General features: G+C 39.7%; 1 protein-coding gene across 1 annotated transcript in view; it reads right to left on the reverse strand.

Moving 5' to 3' along the window:
- Nucleotides 1-20,863, reverse strand: part of LOC135198456 (protein broad-minded-like) — a 38,423-nt gene that overhangs the window by 5,921 nt on the left and 11,639 nt on the right. Inside the window, 4 exon segments of the mRNA XM_064226018.1 lie at nt 4,933-5,180; nt 12,255-12,365; nt 12,368-12,448; nt 14,273-14,781. Coding sequence (XP_064082088.1) covers nt 4,933-5,180; nt 12,255-12,365; nt 12,368-12,448; nt 14,273-14,781 — 949 coding nt within the window.

The following is a 20,863-nucleotide window of genomic DNA, read 5'->3' on the forward strand; positions in this document are numbered from 1 at the left end:
GCTACTTTCGGCGATTTGGTTGCCCAGGCCGAAGACAACGGAGAAGGGACATCAACGCCAACCGCAGACTTCAAGGCTTCTCATGGGTGGTTTGAAAAATTCCGGAAACAGACTGGCATTCATTCGGTGATGCGGCATGGGGAGGCTGCCAGCTCGGACACGAAAGTGGCCGAAGCCTTTATTAAGACGTTCGACAAGATGACGATCAAGGAAGGCTACAGTTCTCAGCAAGTCTTCAACTGTGAGGAGACTGGCCTTTTTTTGGAAAAAATGCCTCGTCGGACGTACATCACGGAGGAAGAGAAGAAGCTACCCGGATATAAGCCTCCAAAAGAAAGCCAGGCTTACGCTCGCATTTTGTTCGAATGCCAGTTGGGATTGCAAGGTGAAGCCCCTACTTGTCTATCATTCCGAGACGCCTCGAGCCTTCAAGGCCCACAAAGTGCTAAAGGAGAAGCTCCCAGTGATGTGGAGGGCTAATGCAAAAGCCTGGTAACAAGACTTTTGTTCACCGAGTGGGTAAATCTGTGTTTTGGCCCGACAGTGAAGAAATTCTTGGAAGAGAAATGCCTCCCTATGAAATGTCTGCTGTTGTTGGACAATGCCCCTGCTCACCCTCCTGGCCTCGATGAAGGTATCCTAGCGGAGTATTATTTCATCAAGGTTCTTTATCTTCCGCCTAACACCACCCCTCTCCTCCAGTCCATGGACCAGCAAGTGATATGAACTTCAAGAAGCTGTATACGAAACATCTTTTCAAGAGATGTTTTGACATCAACGATACCACAAACCTCAATTTGCGCGAATTTTGGAAGGAGCATTTCGATATCGTAATATGCATCGACTCATCGATGAAGCTTGGCAGAAGGTTTTCGAGGCGAACCTTGAATTCTTCGTGGGAGGAAACTCTGGCCTGATGCCATATCCACCCGAGACTTCGAGGGATTCGACGTGGGCGAAGCTGGTGCAGATTCAGAAACAGTTGACGATCCTGAAACTGTTTCGCAACCAGATCTTGACAAGATCGTTGCACTCGGCAAGTCCATGAGGCTGGTGTTTGACGAGGACGACATCAATGACCTTCTCGAGGAGCACCCAGAGGAGCTTACGACGGATGACCTGAAGGAGTTGGGGGCCATGCAACATAACGTCGTTCAAGAAGAGTTCTCTAGCAGCAGCGAGGAGGAGAACAACAGCAGAAATTAAGGATGCTCTAGCTGCTTTTCATAAGGTGCAATCATTTGTAGAAAAGAGACACCCCGAAAAAGCTTACACAGGTCGTATGCTTGCGCAGTTTGATGATGTTTTCCTGAGTCGTTTCAGGAACATTGTGAAAAGCAGGCAGAAGCAATCTTCCTTGGATAGTTATTTTTTAAAGAAGCCTTTACTAAGAGTAAGCAAACAGGAAGATCACAGTGATACTATGAAAAACAAAGTTGAAAGTGTGAAAATTGAAATTTTCTAAAAAAAAAAAAAAAATGTATAAAAAAGTAAAAAAAAATGTAAAAATAAAAAAGACAAAAAACAAAAAAAATTTAATTTTAAGTGTTTTTATAAGTTAAGTGTTAAGGTTAAGTGTACGTATGTACAAGTTTTCTGCCGTTTGTTTCTCTGTCGCCACTTTCGGAGATAGCCTCACTCGAAAGGTAAGGTTCTCATTTTACTACATATGTATGTAGGTTATGTACAGTATTTCTTGTATACCATACACTAATACACTTTATTTACAGGTACAAAGTAGTATAAATATTAATAGTAAATATTAAGTTAGGTACTGAATGGTCCAAATTGTTGTAGTATTTCATTATTTATTGGTCAATTTAGCTTTATTATAAAATTTACTGGGGTGTTTTTGTAGGGCTTGGAATGAATTAGGCAATTTACATGTAAAATGCGATTCAAGACACAAAAAGCTCAGGTTACGAAGGACGCCTCGGAACAGATGAAATTTCGTATCCTAGATACCACTGTATATATATTATATATATTATATATATATAACATCATCATCATCAGCATTTCTAGTCCACTGCAGGACAAAGGCCTCAGACATGTCCTTCCACTCCCTTCTGTTTATGGCCTTTCTATGTCAATCTATGCTCGCAAATTTTCTTACCTCATCAATCCATCGTCTTCTCTTCCATCCTCTGCTTCATTTGCAATCTCTAGGGACCCATTCTGTTATTCTTTTTGTCCATCTATTATCTGAAATTCTCATTATATGTCCTGCCCACCCATTCCTTTTTTCTTAACTGTTGTTGAAATGTCCTCTACTTTTGTTTGCTCCCATATCTATGTTACTCTTTTTCTGTCTCTTAGAGGTATTCCCATCATTATTTCACCATAACTCTTTGAGTTGTAACTATATATATATATATATATATAATATATATAATATATATATATTATATATATTATATATATACATACATACATACATCATACATACTAATATATTATATATATATATAATATATATATAATATATATAATAGATATTAATATATATACATACATACATACAATACATATATATATATATATTCTATATATATATATATATATATATCTACATATACATATACATATATATATATCTATATATATATATATATATATTATATATATATATACACACACACACACACACACACACACACACATATATATATATATATATATATATATATATATATATATATATATATATATATATATATATATATCATATACACACACACACACACACTCTACACACACCACACCATACACACATAATATATATATAGATATATATATATATATATCTATATATATCTAGTATATATATTAATTTCATAGTATATATATACTATATATCTATATCACACAACCACACACACCACACACACCACCATATATAATTATTATTATATATATATATATATATATATATATATACTATATATACATATACACACAGCACACACACACACACATCCACACACAACACACACATTATTAGATATTATATATATATATATCTTATATAATATTATAATATATTATTACTATATATATGTCTATATCACACACATACACACACACACACACACACACTCACCACACCCACACACACACACACACACACAATCTATATATATTATATATATATTTAAATATTATATAGTATTATATAATATACACAAATATCTATATATTATATATATATACATAACTTATATTATATATATATCTATATATATATATTATATGATATATACCACAATAATCATATATATACTTGATTATATATATATAATCGATATATATACATATATATACACATATATCATTATATATATATTAATATTGAATCAGATATATATATATATATTTTATTATATCATTATATATAGATGACATATATAATATAGAACACATATACATTAGATATATTATTATATAATATATTATATATATATGATAGTATGATATCCATATACATAGATATACATATATATATATTATCACATATATATCTATATAATATATAATAATATAATATATTATACATTAACAATATATATTTATATTATAGAGATATATATATACACACATAATATATATAGTAATCTATTATAGATAATATATTATATATATATTTATATATATATATATATATAACCTATTATATATTACTATATACATATAATATTATAATTAATATAGTATCTATGATATATATATATACAGATAAAATAATTTTTTATATATATATATATCTATATATATATATATATATAATATTATACATATATATCGATATATATATATTATATAAGTCATTTTATATCTATATCTATATTTTATTTGATTAATATATATAATATATATAGATGATTTATTTAATACTATATAATATAGTTTATTATAAATAAATATATATATTTATTTTATACTATTATATATTTTAGTATTTATATATATATTATATATTAATTATTATATATATAATTATAATAATTATAATATAACATATATATACATATACATTATATCAATTATTATTATATAGATTTATATTATATATATAATATATTATATATAATATTATTATACATATATATATACATGTATTATATATATATACATAATATATTACATACATGATTTAACCATTATATATAACATATTATAGACAAATACATATTATAGAGATACATAGATATTATACCAATAATATAGAATATATTACATATATATAGACCATATATATTATATACATACATATATTATATACATATATATATACATACCATATATATACACTACCATATATATATACATACACATATATTATATATAAACATACAGATATATATATACCAGTACATACATTATATACATCATATCATGTATATAGAGATATTATATTACATATAATATATATATAATTAATATATTATTATATTATATTATATTATATAGATCAGGCAGGTCCCCGGGATTACGAATGGGTGGGGGTTCCGTTCTTGAGACGCGTTTTGTAAGCCGAAAATTGTCGTAAGGCGGAAACGATCATCCAAAATCCTACGAAAACCTTACTTTTAATGCTTCGAATGCATTCCAAAACTATGTAAAGTGCATTGTTATTGGTGATTTTTACATCATAAAAACCTTCAAATATTGATTATTTTGCATTTTTGTGTGTCCATATTTCTTCTGCCAGATCAGTGTTGTAGGCGTAATAACCCTTGAAATAATTTCTGATGAATATCATTGAAAGCGCCTTAACCTCGGAACGTCGTAGCCGAACCCGTTGTAACACGGGGACTGCCTGTTTATATGTATAATATATATATATATATACATATATATATATATATATACGTATATAGTATATACTAAGAAAGAGTTCTATATTTAATCTAACAAATTCTCATTCCACACCTCAAAATGAGTTCCACTGCAATAAGATGGGCATCAGAAACGGTTGGCAAATTTTCACTCATCCTTTGTGGTTCTGAATACTCTGGTAACGGGATCTGTACTGCATCAGAGCAAGGGCTATTTGAAGGAGAACTGAGAGCTAAAGGTGTATTTGGCTTATCTGACAGGGGTGACCCAGGCAAAAGCTCTTCAGCTGATGTTAAGAGAGAACGAGCTGACCGCTCTATGATATCCATCACCAGCCAATTCTGCAAAAGATTAGAATACTCTATGAGAATAATTTCAATAAACTCAAAGTAAGGTTTTCTAACACAAGTGAATCATATTTCTAAATACTGTCAAATGAGTAAGTTTCTAATATTTTACAGGGATATGTACAGCAGGAAAGAATCCAAAAATCTAGGAGTAATATCTATGCACTAGATTTAAATGGTAATTCTCTCTAATGGTTTCCCCTAGTTATGGCATTCTCACAATAACAATAAGGGTTGCTGTTATTTTGAAGGCAATCATGCTGAGAAAAAGATTAGCTCTGATGATTGAACAAAATTATCTACGTAGACAATAACAATAATGGTAAAAACAGTCATACACAGGCAAAAAGAATCAACACTTAATTTTCAAGATTCAAGGTACCTTCCTCTTGGTAGACTTCCCCTAAAAGGTAAAGACTAATGACACTATGAGGTATAGGAGTGAGAGAAAAAAAGTTAATCACAGTAGTTAAGTTAGTATGCAAGCATGGAGGAAGACAGAGCAAGATACAAGGTTGTAATGGTTAATAAAAACCTTGACATATGTATAATTATGTCTGGATTAGTATGTATCTAATATGCAATAGTCAGGCATAACTGGAAGATGATTACCCCATATAGTCAGCTACCATCATGTGAAGGATCCTATTTCACCAACTGAAAGAAAATGAAAGAAAAAAAATCTAAAACATTTACTAGGATATGAAAGTGAATTTCACAACAGATTTTCAGAAAATTTAAAAATGACAAACTTATTGCCTAAACTGCTGGAAATTGTCAAAAGATGCTAACATGAGCGAGTTGGATTAACAACAGATAATATGAATGGCAATGCCAGGTACTGTTGGTTCACATTCATATAAAAGACAAACCACAAAGTATGAATCACCCAAGCAAACATATAACTGCACCAATACACAGCTTTGGACTAGGCAGTTCTCTTACTGTACCTTATCTACAGAGCTACAAACAAGATTGCTCAGTAACAATCATGAAATTGAAGGGCTTTTGCTTAATGCTGAACTCCTTTAGTAAAACCTTGTAGGGCAGTTTTTAATCACCTAATCACCCTGATAGTTTCTCGGGCTTCACTGTGACCCCCTGCCATTAGCATGAGATTCCTCAGGTCTGATGAGAGTTTTTAGGCACAGATTGTTGGAATAAGGTTACTGGCCCCATGACCACATCAGATAGGTTTATTCCAGGCTGTTTTGAAAGGATGACATGGAGCAAACTGACACTGCAGGTATTCAATATAAGATATAAGAAGGTCTCATTCAAGCACAGCTTATTGGGCTGTCACTAAGGCTTAATATATAGGGTCTTTGTTCCTACCAAAGAACATTAGGTTTAAAACTAAGACAGACAAACATTTTGTAGTTAGCCCATTTAAAAGGGATCTCACTAACTGTAAACTTGAAAAATACATAAAAGAGTGGCATCTTTTCCATGCATACCAAGAATGGGTTTAAGAAAATGAAGAAGTTGCTGGTTCTATCACAAATGTTTCAGAATTTGTCACAGTATCATGAGGAAGCCCAGTTAGGGAAATATGACAATTTTTTTTAATCTATTTTGGTATTTTTCATGGCTAACAAACCTTCGGTCTTAACAATAAGGTAATCTTGCTGTGCCATCTGGAAACTAGTTAAAAACAATCAAAGATTGTAAAGCAAGGAACCTGTGGCATCTAGCAATTTATACATATGCAAGGTGGAAGCTGGTTACCAACCAGGCACAGAACCTCGTGACACATCAGTCTTTCTTTGACTGCCTTTGAGAGTAGTCACTTGCACTCTCACTTGCGCTCTCCTTCCCAAGCCAGTTGCTTTGTTTGCCAGTAATTTCTTTGTTTCAGAGTGTTTGTGTGTGTGCCTTGTCTGTTTATCATGGAGTCCTCCAATTCTCCTAGGCCTCATCAATGCATGTGCCCAGGCTTTCAGGGATTTCCATGCTCCAGGTTTTTGCTGCTACCGTTATAGATCCCCATACTACATGCAGTAGGTGGCAATCTAATTTTTGTACCATTACTAATCCTTGCCCGGAATGTCGTTCCTGGCCTGTCGCAGTGGAAGGCATTCTACAAGAAGAGGAAGCATCATAGAGTACCTACTTGTCCTTCTTGGGAGGGTTTTTTGCCTACTCATTTGGACGGTTCAGCATCCCTTCTCCCAGAAGCGTTCCCTCTGCTTTGGTTTTTTACTGCTGTCTCCTTCCTTTTCTTCCATTGATTCCTCTCCTGCGGGATATACAGTAATGTCCTTTCCGAGAGGGAGAAGGCTATGCTTTCTGCTTCCTTTATTTCAGATTCTGAATCAAACAAGATGGCCTCTGTTTGAGCATCTCCTAAGCCTACAAGGTGCCCCCTCATTGGCTGGCCTACTCTCACATTTCTTGGCTGCTCATCACCCCTCTCCGGCCCCCTCGGCAGTCCCCCCTCCTTAAGGCCTACACTACTTTGGCTCTTGTGTACTGCCTTCTAGCAGGATGCCTTGGTCAACATCGACGCTTACTAGGTCACCCTTTATCACTCCGCCAGTGAGCCCATCAACCAGTGCTGCCATTCAACATGTTGTAACATCATTCCCAGCATCCTCTCAGCCTATGACATCAGCTGTGGTGGCTTCTCTGCCTCCTGTTATTGGACATCATCTCCATCTTCACCTATGTCATCACAACCTCTCGCTGAGCCATCGGTGATGTTGTTTCAAGCTATGGTCAAGAAGCGCCGTAGAAGGAGTGATTCATCCTTACCTCCTTCTAGCAAGAGACGTCGTAGAAGGAGTAAGCTTTCTCCTCCTCCACCTCCCTCTGCTTCTCCATCTCCTTCTCCACCTCCATCTCCCTCTGCTTCTTCATCTCCTTCTCTTTCTCCTCCTCCTCACCCTCGAGTCAAATGTTGGAGAATTCTGGACTTTGTGGCGTCATTTTCTGCGAGTGAGAGGGCTTCACCAAATTCTCTACACGGACGTGTCTCTCCCTTACACGTACATGTACATGGCCATGGAAGTGATAGTCCTCCATCTCAATCACCTCCATCTCCTGTACCTGTCCCAGTCCGTTGTAAAGATGATAAGGGTCCGATTAAGAGGTTGAAAGTGCCTCTACGACAGTGTCTCCTGCACCTTCTTAGGACTCTTCTCTCTGCAAATGTGTTGTGGTTGACGGTTGTAAACGTGAGGCGACTCTGGTCCATGGACATGTTTCTCGTTCTCCTTCCAAAGACTGGGTCCTCAGGGATCAGTCTTCTTCAAGACTTTCCCTTCAGCGTCATTCTCTTTGCATTGCCAGTCTCCTTTGCTAGAACCAGAGGAGGTAGAGAACCAGGAGTTTCTGTCTTCTTTCTCAGCGGTTATTGATCTCATTCGTGAGTTCAATAATCTTGGTTGTAGAATGCAGACTCAGTCTTATGTGACCCCTATGGGTATAGGGGCCTTGCTAAGGTCCAAGGCAAGATACTAAGGCCTTGTTTGAGCTTCCCCTGTCGGGGCATGCACAGTCTATCTTGCAGCATGTTAACGTCTTGGTTTTGGAAAGGGATGGCTCTCTGCGCTCCAATAGGTCCTCGAAGTTCCTTCCTCCTCCTCTTGTGAGGCATAAAAAGTATTATTCTACCAATGCGGTTCAGCTGATGCCCCATCACCTTAATTCGGACGTGATCCATCTTAAGCCTGGTTTGACCTTGGATCAAGCTAGATCTGAAGGACCATAATTTTCTTTGCAAGAGGCCTTGGCTATGGAATCTGCTGCTTCTACAATTTTTCAGACTGTCCTAGTTGGACTTGTGGTCCACTGCAGCAGCCAGGATAGCGTCGGATCGCGCTGAGGGAGGTTCAGTCAGTTCTTCCTCTTTCGTCAGGCAGTTGCAATCTGGGGCTAAGACCATTACATATCAGGGCCATCCTAGTGCAACTTTGTGGGCCAACCAACCTCCTCCTGGCTAGGAGGGACGTAGCCTTGTCAAAAGTGGCAGGGTCAATATATTCGGAGTCCTTGTTAGCACTACGAAACAAGGATCACCTTGAGTCGCAGCTTCTATTCCCAAGAACTCATTTAGAAGATCCGATCGACTAGCGGTAAGTGGATACCAAAGATAAGCTAGTGCATCAGGTAGCATTTAAATTGGAGCTCATTCTCGTCCTCCTCCTCCCCCTCTGCAATGGCAGGACCAGATGGTCTCCTCCTGTCAAGTCGACCAGATTCTACTGTGAGAGCCTCTCAGTCTGCTTCTCCGTCAAAGTCAAGACAGCAGCAGCACCCCTTTCAATCTCACCCCTACAAGGCTGGGAGGAGCTCTACAGGAAGGGGCAGAGGGGGTCATTGATAGATTGGGCACCTCTCCCTTCCCTTTGCCACGGATAGGCGAATGCCTGGCGGGTCATTAGGCCAAATGGTAGTTGCATGGAGAGGATAAGTGGGTAGTAGTTGTCCTTCAGGTGGGTTATCTACTACCCTTCGACTTCCCTCCCCCTCTCTCAGACAGACCCCTTCTCAATCTGACTTATGCTCGTGGCTCTCAGAAGTACTTGGCTCTTCGGGAGGAAGTGTTGAAGATGCTGGACAAGGATGTGGTGGAAGAAGTGCATTGTCCTTCACCTGGGTTTTAGTCAGATTTTCCTGGTTCCAAAGGCTACAGGCAATTGGAGACCAGTGATAGATCTTTCCACATTGAATCATTTTGTAAGGAAGACAAGATTCAGGATGGAGACGTCCCAGACAGTTTTGGCAGCAATAAGAGACGACGACTCCTTACTGTCAATGTACTTGAAGGATGCTTAATTTCAGGTCCCAGTCCACTTTTCATACAGGAAGTTCCTTCACTTCAGCCTGGGAGAGCAAGTCTTCCAGTACAAGGTCCTTTGCTTCAGATTGACTTTGGCCCCTCAAGTGTTCACAAGGGTCTTTGCCCTAGTCTTGATGTGGGCTCATGCTCAAGGGATTCCCCTGTTGAGATACCTTGACGACTGGCTGGTCTTGGCAAGCTCCATGGAGAAACTACTTTAAGACAGGGATTGTCTTCTCCAGTTTTGTCAGGATCTAGGTATATTAGTAAACCTGGATTGGCCCAATGTGGTTCCCAGCCAGAGGGCTCTCCATCTGGGTAGGGATATAGATACAGCAGGGTTGAGGATTTTCCCGTCAGACCTGAGGTTGGAGTTCAGGTTGGTGGCATGTTCATTCCTGTCACAGACTGAACATCCAACTCACCAGTGGCAATCCCTCTGGAGATTTTATCTTCTCTGGAGAAGCTGGTCCCTCATGGTCGCCTTCACTTTCGCTCTCTACACCTGAAGGAATTCTGGTCCCTGGCAGGAGATTCCCCTCTGCAGAGAGTTTCACTGTAAGAACAGGTGAGAAAAGACCTTCATTGGTGGTTGGTCAACCAGAATCTCACAGAAGGAGTGCCTCTGCATTCACCCTCTCCAGACTTACTCCTGTTTTCGGATGCCTCTATCGACAGCTGGGGTGTTCATCTGGAAGATCTCCTTGCCTTGGGTGTTTGGAGTGTGGACGACAAGCTGCTTCACGCCTTTGGAGTTGAAAGCAGCTTTCCAATGTCTATGGGAGTTCCAGGAGAGTGTAGAGAGTCATTCCATCATGCTGATGTCAGACACCCCCACAGTGGTTGCCTATGTGAACAAACAGGGGGGGAGCTGGTGTCTCATCAAATCCATTCATTGACAGTCAAGATGCAACAGTGGGCAATGGATAACTCAATGGAGCTCGGTGCCAAGTACATTTCAGGCAAGAGGAATGTGGTGGCCAACAAGGTGAGTGGGCGGAACCAAATCCTGGGCACGGAGCGGTCTCTGCATCAGGACGTGGCGGACAGGCTTTTTTCACATTTGGGGAAGGCCTATGCTACACCACTTTGCCACTCGCTTCAACAGGAAGCTGGAGATTTACTGTTCAGTGGTCCCGGATCCCCTTGCTCTAATATAGGAGCCTTGCCGCATCCTTGGGACAAACTCAAGGTATGTCTTCCCTCTGTTCTGCCTGATCCGTCAAGTTCTGAACAGATTAATGAGTTCTCGAAATCTCAGGATGACCTTGGTGGCACCTCTTTGGCCTCAAGCGGATTGGTTCCCAATCTTTATGTCAAAAGTTCCAAGAGAAATTCCCCCATGGCAACAGCTCCTTTGCCAACCTCATGTGGAAAGGTTTCACAAGTCAGTAGAGTCCCTGTCTCTTCCCGGCTGGAGACTATCAAGTATCTCCTCCAAATAAGAGGTTTTTCTTGAAAGGCTGCGGGACAGATGTCTGGCTATCTCAGGAAATCTTCATCAGCAGTTCACCAGGGGAAATGGGCAGTCTACTGTGATTGGTGTCATCAATAGGGTTTCTCTCCACTTAGAGCTTCTGTTCAGCAGATAGCAGATTTTTATGAGTTGTGTTTTTCACAAACTTAATGAATGATAAGGAAAATATGAAAACAGTGTACAAACAATTAAGGGAGATTAAACATTATTAAATCCCATGTCTCCAGGATTGGCATCTAAGTGACCCATCCTCCCTATCAAAGAATTTATTCAAGTGATGGATACTTCATACCAATTATAGATCTATTCATGCTTTACTAAGTAAATCGTTCAATTTTCTATATTATTTCTTATATCATCTTTACTTTTCTTGGAAAATGGTAAGTATTTATGATACCCGAAAATTTTGTAAAATCTCAAATTTTCTGGAATAGTCTGGGTTTATCAACAAATATTTTGAAGAGAAAAAACTATTCATATATTGATAATGAAAATGGAGAATTCATGGAATTAAGGATTAAACACTTTTCTGAAATAGTGTGAGAGAATAACCGAATTACATAATCTTTTTTATCAAAGCATGTGTGACATGTGTGAATAAATCCCAAAGAAAACATGGAAACTCCAAAACTAAATTAATCAGTATCAATTTTCATATCCACTTCCTGTATAAAATGAAATACTACCAAGTATCAAGAAAAATATTTATCTAAAAATTTTATGAGACTGGCCATTACACAGACATTCAGAGACATCACTCAGCATTCAAAGACACATACATATTCTGTTTTCACACTACCCTACTTGCCTTGAGGTCTTCCCCTGCGACAAGAACTGACCGCACAGCTTTGCGACAGTGATTTAACCATCCAATATCATGAAGACCATGGCGTGTATCACTGAGAAAACTCCACACTTCTTATTCTGCCTTTTGTGCATAGAACGTATAGGCTTTTCAGGAATGTAGTTCCTTGGAGGAGGATAAGAACTAAATAGCTGTGGCTGCAAAAGAGAATACAAGAGTCAATGTAAGACTAAAAATTTGATTTAAAACCAAAATATTCTAAAACCAGAAAAAAGAATTATTGATTTGTAGTTCATACATCATTCAGAAGTATGTGTGCCATGTACAATTATAAGTTACAACAATATAAAAACCACTGAAATCAGTCTTTAAAATTTTCTTGAACTCTGCATCCATTCTCTGCAATTTTTAGTTTTAGTTATAAGGAGGCTATCAAGACATATACTTCTGTAATCAAAGTGCCGTGTCAACTCCAGTTCACAAATGCAAAAGAAAAAAATAAGGAAAGAAGAGAAATACAGTGGACCCACCGGATTCACAGAGGATGTGTACTACAACCATCCCTCCCCACAGAATAGCTAAAATCCACAAAGTAGTGAATTTTCCGCTACAGTGGTCCCACCATATTTGCGGCGGATGCATACCAGACGCCCCCCATGAATAGTTAGAACCCGCGAATGTTTGGAACCCCTATAAAAACGCTAAAAACAGCCTATTTTGTAAGTTAAAACTCAAGAAAAACCCACTACAAATTTTCATACTTGGTTTTTTTAATAGTTTTAGCACAAAAAGTGCATTTTATGATAAAAATTGATAAAAAAACCAAGAATTTGTGGATATTTCTCATAGAAAAATACCGCGAATGTGTGAATTTTCCGCGACTAATGCAGGGAAACGTTCCCGAGAGAAATCTGAGAATGTGTGAGTCTGCGAATCCGGAGAACGCAAATACAGGGGGTCCACTGTATATATATTTGGAGACACATTCCACACAAAAATCCACAAATAACTGAAGCTGCAAATGATGAACCACAAAATAGCAGGGGTCGACTATAAGTATATTTGCCTACATAAAAATCTTCATGTAAATGCTAATGTTAACAGGGTAACCAAAGTACAGGCAGTCTCTGATTATCGGCAGACTCAGTTAATGGTGATCCAGTTTTATGGCGCTCGTATAGTGGCATAAAATCGGCAATTTATGGCATCATAACCAGCCAAATTTCAGTTATTGGTAATAGAGTTATGGTACCATAACATATCTAACACGCCATTAATCAGTTATCGGGGCCATTAACTGAAACTCAGTGCCATAAATCACCAAGTTTCAGTTAATGGTGGTTTTTGCTTAACACCACCCTGCCGAGAATGGAACCACCCCCCCCAAATAACCAGGGACTGTCCGTAAAGGGATACCCACAATATTATACTAGTACCCTATAATACGTACTATTTGAACACTGACATCAGCTTGCATTAAACAAAAAAGAAAATAAAACTCATCTTTGAATACAAAATAGTTAACAAAAAATATGCAAAGACACAAAGACTGAAGCAAAAGAACAAGAGAAGACAAGTTGCAATGCAACCAAGCACTGCTTCTTTGGGAAACTTTTTTCAAATTTATAATAAGGATGACAAAATCAGTTTTCATAATAAAATAAATTTCTTACGTACTTATACTCTATCATTTGCTACTTACTTGATGCACCAAGTAGCCAAAGATAAAGCTAGTGATAGAAAGTAAGTTTCACCTCAAAAATAATTATTTTTATAATAAAATCAATTTTTTAGGTACTTACACTCTATAATTAGCTATTTGGTGCATCAGGTCAACAGCTAATGATAAAGGGTAAGCTTCACCATTAAAATATAAACAATTCCAAATCTGAGGTCTCAAGATATACATATACATACTGTACTTGTAATTTTACAAAGAATGACAACTTATCACAAGGCCAAAGTACTGTGCTACATGTGTGCAATACGAACATGCAAGAAAAGTGAGCTTATTTCCTTACCATAATAGATGAATTAGAGTCAATAAATAGTGGGGGAAGTATTCTTTCACCACTTCCTCCTAAAAGGTACGATTTAACCAAAATATGGTTACGAATAATTGACTTCTCATCAATGATGACTGTGTTCCCATCATCAACAGAAGAGAGGTTTTGCTGAGCTAAAAGATGCTCTTGATAATTAGTTGATGTTTGAAGACCAACCATAGAATCAAGGGAAGAGGTTGCTGACCCTAAAATATACAGAGCCAAACGGTGCAATTCTTCTTGAGTCTTGTCTAACGAAAAAAGATAATGAGAGACATGGGATAAAAGTCCTTCTTCACTGAAGAGCAGTTTTGAGCCATAGTATGTTCCTGTGACTGACAGCAAGGGAGCTAAGGCTGCCATTAAAGCCTCCTCTTTGTCTTCTTCTTTTTGTGGTTGATGTCCTGGTTCTTCTCCAGCTGTAGCAAGACAAATTATTTCCCAATACGGAAGAAGAATTCCTAGCTCTCCTATGACTGAACTACCTGTAACAGATAAAAATTATTATATCAAACTACCAACACAATAAAATCTTACTTTTTAAACTATAAAACTTGAATGCTTGCTTGCATGTATGCTTATATTTTACAAAAGCTTTTAGATGCCACAAGCTGAATAATCATATAATTCCAAACTAACACTTACTCAAAAGGGGTGTCAATTTAGTAACCTTAAGACCATGATTCAGTAAAAAAAAACAAAGGGAAAAAATTTAGAATTCTGTCTCCCAAACTCCTTTTACCCATTAAAAATTTCAGTGTTGCCTGACTTAAAATAATCTAAGGAAATCCACGAAAACAATGAATGAGACAGCTGATCAAAAGGGCAATTGACCACCCACAGTAGCCAAGAAATGATGGAGGTACATACTATAGAAATGAGGACAAGTGAAGCATACATCATTCACAGTTCAATAATACTGTTACTACACTTACTTTAGACATTCCATAAAAGCATGTACAGTACCTATATACTTTAAGTAACAAAAAGCTATGAATATAAAATTTCTATCACAATGGAGGCAGTGAAGCTTGGATATATGGACTGACACTTGGACAGGAACACCATATCTATAAAAAAAAAAAAATAAAGAGGAGCAACAAAAAATAAAAAAAAAAAAACACCATTAGTACTCACTATTCCCAGATCATAAAAACAGGGAAAGGTAAATGGAACTATATACAGTATTATTATACTAAAAATATAGCAGAGATGTAAATTACAGTATGCCTCTCACTTTATACAGAAACAAATTGATTTAAGCACATTTGCATTCATTCCCAAGTGCTCCAGCAATAACTAAACTACTCATTAGTTACCCCACACAATGAAAATTTCTTTTCCTGTGACAACTCAATTACACAGGTCAAAAACTATTAACCAATCATTAAACTAACAATACAGTACAATGAAGCAACAATGCTAAAAAGTTACATTTTTTCAGTATACATACTGAACAAGGTACTTAATACTCACTGATGGTTAGAGGCAGATGATAGCTAACAATACTAGACCTGTACTAGTTTGAATGAGATACTTAATGAGAATTTTCCCTTCATCTAATCACTTACACAAACACTACAAGTGAAAAAGGGCTAAAATAAATAACTTCATATGGTGAATAAAACACTGTATGTACATTTGAACAAGCACTGGAAATCAAACTTGGAAAATGCAGGGCCACAAAAACTGAAGTTATCAATTCATGAGCTTAGTCCAGAAATTATGTATGAGGTTACCTACTGTGTGACATATAAGAATAGTGATCCTTGGAATATTTTATCCTTAATCACTAGGTTCTACACATACTGAGCATGAAGCCATGAGAAAAAAGGGTTTGTTTACTGTACATAATCTTCCTCATTCGCACCATTATAGAAAAATGACAAATTTTTGAAGACAATTTGTACTTTTCATAGCTACAAACCTGAGGTCTTAACAATAGGATAATTTCTAGCACCTAGCTGGATCCCGTTAAAATGCAGATGAAAGCAAGGAATCTTGTGAGATCTGGCAACGTGTGTTTATGTCGGGTGAAGAATGATCAAGGACCACGCACCTACGCCACCACGTCAGTCTTTCCCAACTCAGGATGTCTTAGCAGACAGAGGGGCAGCCTGTGACAAGCTAGATAAACGCTTAATACGCTGACAAGGAGTAGAGGGGGAAGAGGGAGAGGAAGCCAGCACTAGCTTCTTATGCCCACTCTTCTCGGAAGGCGGGGACAAAGCAACGCGTTTCCTACCATCCCTCCTCCCCAAACCGAATATGGCAGCCAACTTCACATCCAATACAGAGTCCAGCCTCTGAACACCTGCCTGGCATATGACCTCGGACTGATGTGCCAGAGAAGGCTCCGAAGACAAGGAAGGGAGATGTTGCGAACTGGGCAGCAGTGATGACGTTGCGGCTAAGTGAGGCTGGATCGGAGGAGGCGACTGGGAGATACGTCATCGATGAGAGCGACGTCACAAGCGGTGGTGACGTCACAGCTTCCCCTCTGTGCGAGGGGGAAAGAGACGCCACTGGCGGAGGAATACACAAAGATGAACCCCGTAACGTCATCAACGGGGCTGACGCTGCAGCGTCACTCCGATACAAAGCGACGGCAGACAACCGGTGGAGCAATACAAGATGGCCGACTGCTCCCACCCGCGGGACGACGAGGTCAGGAGGAGGGGGATGGCCTGGCTGGACCGGGAAGAGGGGTGCAAGCCTCCACAAAATGCGCTAGCAACCCCCCCAAGGACGGGGTACCCCCTAGCTCAAGCGTCTTCCAAATCGCCGCCATTTTGGACGCCTCCGACTCTGGAAGAGAAGAGAATGATGAAAAAACCTCACCCTTCACGGGAACCGAAAAAGCTCCTGAGGAAGAGGGGGCTACATTACAAAAAATACCCTGGCGACCTCCCGATACTTCCATCGATGAATCAACGGAAGAAAAGGAAGGAGATGCAGGGACAACACTACTATGGGGGTTGACTACTGCGGAGGACGAAACATCGGGAATAGGAGCAAAGCCCTCCTAAGTAGGAAGAGTGGAGACTCTCCGATGTTCCCTCTTACCATAAAACTTCCTCCACTGCACCTTAGGCCATGCCCGCATTCCTACAATTGGACTTTCGTAATCGACAAAAATTGAACGACACCTACTGCATGTAATGTGAGGGTCTGTCTCTGACGAAGCCATAAAACAAGAACATGGGAACCCAGGAACTCCAGGGCACATATGCTGATGCCGAGAAGGAGCAGAAGAAGCCATAATACCAGGTAAAAACACACACACACACACTAAGGGAAACGAAAAGGGCAATGAACCGGGAAAAGGCCAGGAGAGGAAAAAACACAACTCTCGCCCAGGCGGTTAAGAAAAGACTGGCGTAGATGATCGGCGTTTGACCACTCTTCACCCAATCTATGCATGCGTTGCCAGATATCACAAGATTCCTTGCTTTCATCTGCTTTTTAACTGGATCCAGCTAGGCGCTAGAAATTATCCTATTGTTAAGACCGAGGGTTTGCTTGCGTATGAACAATTGATATCTAACCACTCAGACCCTGAGTGACATACAATGATATAGTATGGGAGAATCATTGTACAGGGAAACAAAGAGAAACTTTGACTGTCCAATAACAAACCAACACACCAGGGTTTGTTATTGCTCCGAACTCCTCCTTGGCAAGGAGTGGAGCATGTGCTACTGAATAGAGGGTTTGATATTTATATACCAAGTGACAACACTATCAGTATGACTACTTTACTCACTGTATCAGACTAGTCTAGCGAATGACGTGTCTATTCCTTAACCCACCCGAAGGAAGAAAGAAAGGTACAAGAGAAAGAAGGAGACCAGCCAACTCCCACATTCTCTCATCCACACAATCATCTTAGGTAAGATACAAAAGTGCCCTGTTAAAGGCAACTATGAGTTACACATCCTAAAGATAGAAAGAGGTGAAAGTGGACTGGCATAACCAAGTACCAGCGCTCAACACTGTATGTACAGCCAAGTTCTTTTTGAAAGCCAGAGAGGGACCAATACCACTAACGCCATGTGCTCTAGCCTGCACAGACATAGTGGCGGAATCATCAAGAGTCAAGTATGCCTATCTGATGGCTTCCCGTATTCAAAAAGAGATAGTATTCTTGGACACCTCTTTCTTTGTATGTCCTGTGATAACAAAAAGTCTGCAGCAGCTAGGTCTAAGGTGCTGTGCCCTTTAAGATAGCATCGAAGGGCCCGAACGGGACACAACAAAAGCTCTTGAGCATCACCACCTACAAAGTCATTCAGTGATGGAATGAAAAATGAAGTGAACCTATCATCATGCACAGAGGGATTTTGGGTCTTGGCCACAAATTCCAGGACAAATTCCAAGGACATTGACCCCCAACCCCTGATGTGCTTCACATCATAGCTCAGACCATGGAGCTCTCCTACCCTCTTCGAAGATCCCAAGGCCAGGAGGAAAACTGTCTTGAGCGTCAAGCTCCTGTCTGATGAGCGACACAAAAGCTTATATGGACCCTTAGTGAAGCTCTTGAGAACCAAGAGCTCCCTAGAATTGACTGCTTAAACCCCTTAACTAGCAAGGAAAGTTCCAGGACGAGGAGATGTCGATACCTCTAAGGCATAACACTAACTCAGGACTGCCCCGCAGCCACTAATGGCAGAAACAGACAAATGTTTATCATCTCTGAGGAAGGTTAAAAAGTCTGCTATTCACTGAATAGAGGTTGCAAATAGAGAAAAAAAAAACCTTTTATGACACCAATCACAGTAGATCGCCCATAGCCTTGGTAAACGATAGAGGTTGGCCTTCTGAGACTGCTGGATATATGCCCTACTGTTCTCTGAGAAAAGCCCCTCTCTCGGAGGAGACACTTGGTAGCCTTCAACCGTGAAGAGACAGGGATTCTACTGACTGGTGGAACCTATCCGTATGTGGCTGACACAGATGCCACCAAGGGGTAATTTCCCTCGGAACCTCCGACGACTACAGCAGATCTGGAAACCATTCCGTCTGTGGCCACAGAGGGGCTGCCAAAGTCATTCCGAGACCCTACGAACTCATCAGTCTGTTCAGAACCTGACAGATCGAACAAAATGGAGGGAAGGCATACACCTCCAGGTTGTTCCAGGGATGTTGTAACGCATTCTCCGTTAACGCCAAAGGATCTGGAACCACTGAACAGAATATCTCCAGTTTCCTGTTGAATTGAGTCACAAAAAGATCCAGCATGGGTCTCCCCAAAACCAGGAAGAGCTTGTCTGCTACTACTTGAAGGGACCACTCTGTGCCTAGGATCTGATCCCAACGACTGAGTTTGTCTACGACCACATTCCGTTTGCCTGGGATATACCTGGCTGAGAGCTATACTGAATAGCTGACCGCCCACTGGTGAACCTCATCGGTCAAGGCGTGAAGTTGACAAGAAACCAGGCCTCCCTGCTTGTTCACATAGGAGACCACCGTGGTGCTGTCCGACATGAGAACAACAGAATGACTCAATTTTCTCCCAAAACTCCTTCAGACCCAGGAAGGCTGTCTTCAACTGCCAGACGCTGATATGCTGCTGTTTGTCCTCCAAACTCAAACGCCTGAGACAATGAGGCCACCTAAATGAGGCCCCCAACCTGTGAGGGAGGCATCTGAAAACAGAAGGAAGTCCAGTGGTAGAGAGCGCAGGACACCCTTCAAAAGATTCCGGTTGTCCAACCACCAACGAAGGTCTTCTCTTACTTCCAGAGACAGAGGAACCTTTAACAGTGTGAGGCCCCACCGGAGACCAGAAATCCCCCAGTCTCCATTGTAGAGACAAGATGAAGATGCCCATGAGAACTAGCTTCTCCAGAGGAGACAAAACTCCTAGAACCTGCCACTGATGAGCTGACTGATGTTGGTTTCTGCAGAGCTGACTGATGTGGTTCCGCAGAGCTGACTGATGTGGTTCCGAGAGGAAGTCGCGTTCCACCACTTGTAACTTCTCTAATCTCTGATCCGACGGGACAACTCTTGCAACTGCCGTATCGATGACTATGCCCAGGTAGAGAATACTTGACTGGGTACAAGGTTTGACTCTTCATGGTTAACCACAATGCCAGTTCCAGACAAAACCGAAGCAGACAATCTCTGTACTGCAGCAGCTTTTCCCTGGAACCTGCCAAGACCAACCAATCATCGAGGTACCTCAGCAAATGGATTTCCTGAGCATGGGCCCAACTTGATATGAGAGCGAAGGCCCTTGTGAACACTTGAGGGGCTGTGGTCAGCCTGAAGCACAGGACTTTGGACTCGAAGACCTTGGCCCTGAGAGAGAAGCGAAGGAACTCCCTGAACACCGGATGACTAGGGATCTGGAAGTATGCGTCCCTCAAGTCATCGATAGCATGAAGTCACCTTCCCTCACAGCTACCAACCCTGAACACGGGTCTCCATCTTGAACTGTCTCATGATGAAGTGATTCAAGGTGGATAAATCGATCACAGGTCTCCAACCTCCCGACTCCTTGGGCATCAAGATGTGACTAAAATCCAGGAAACGGACGCACCACTTCCTTTATCG

This window comes from Macrobrachium nipponense, chromosome 22 (assembly GCF_015104395.2).
Source record: "Macrobrachium nipponense isolate FS-2020 chromosome 22, ASM1510439v2, whole genome shotgun sequence".
Taxonomy (NCBI): domain Eukaryota; kingdom Metazoa; phylum Arthropoda; class Malacostraca; order Decapoda; family Palaemonidae; genus Macrobrachium; species Macrobrachium nipponense.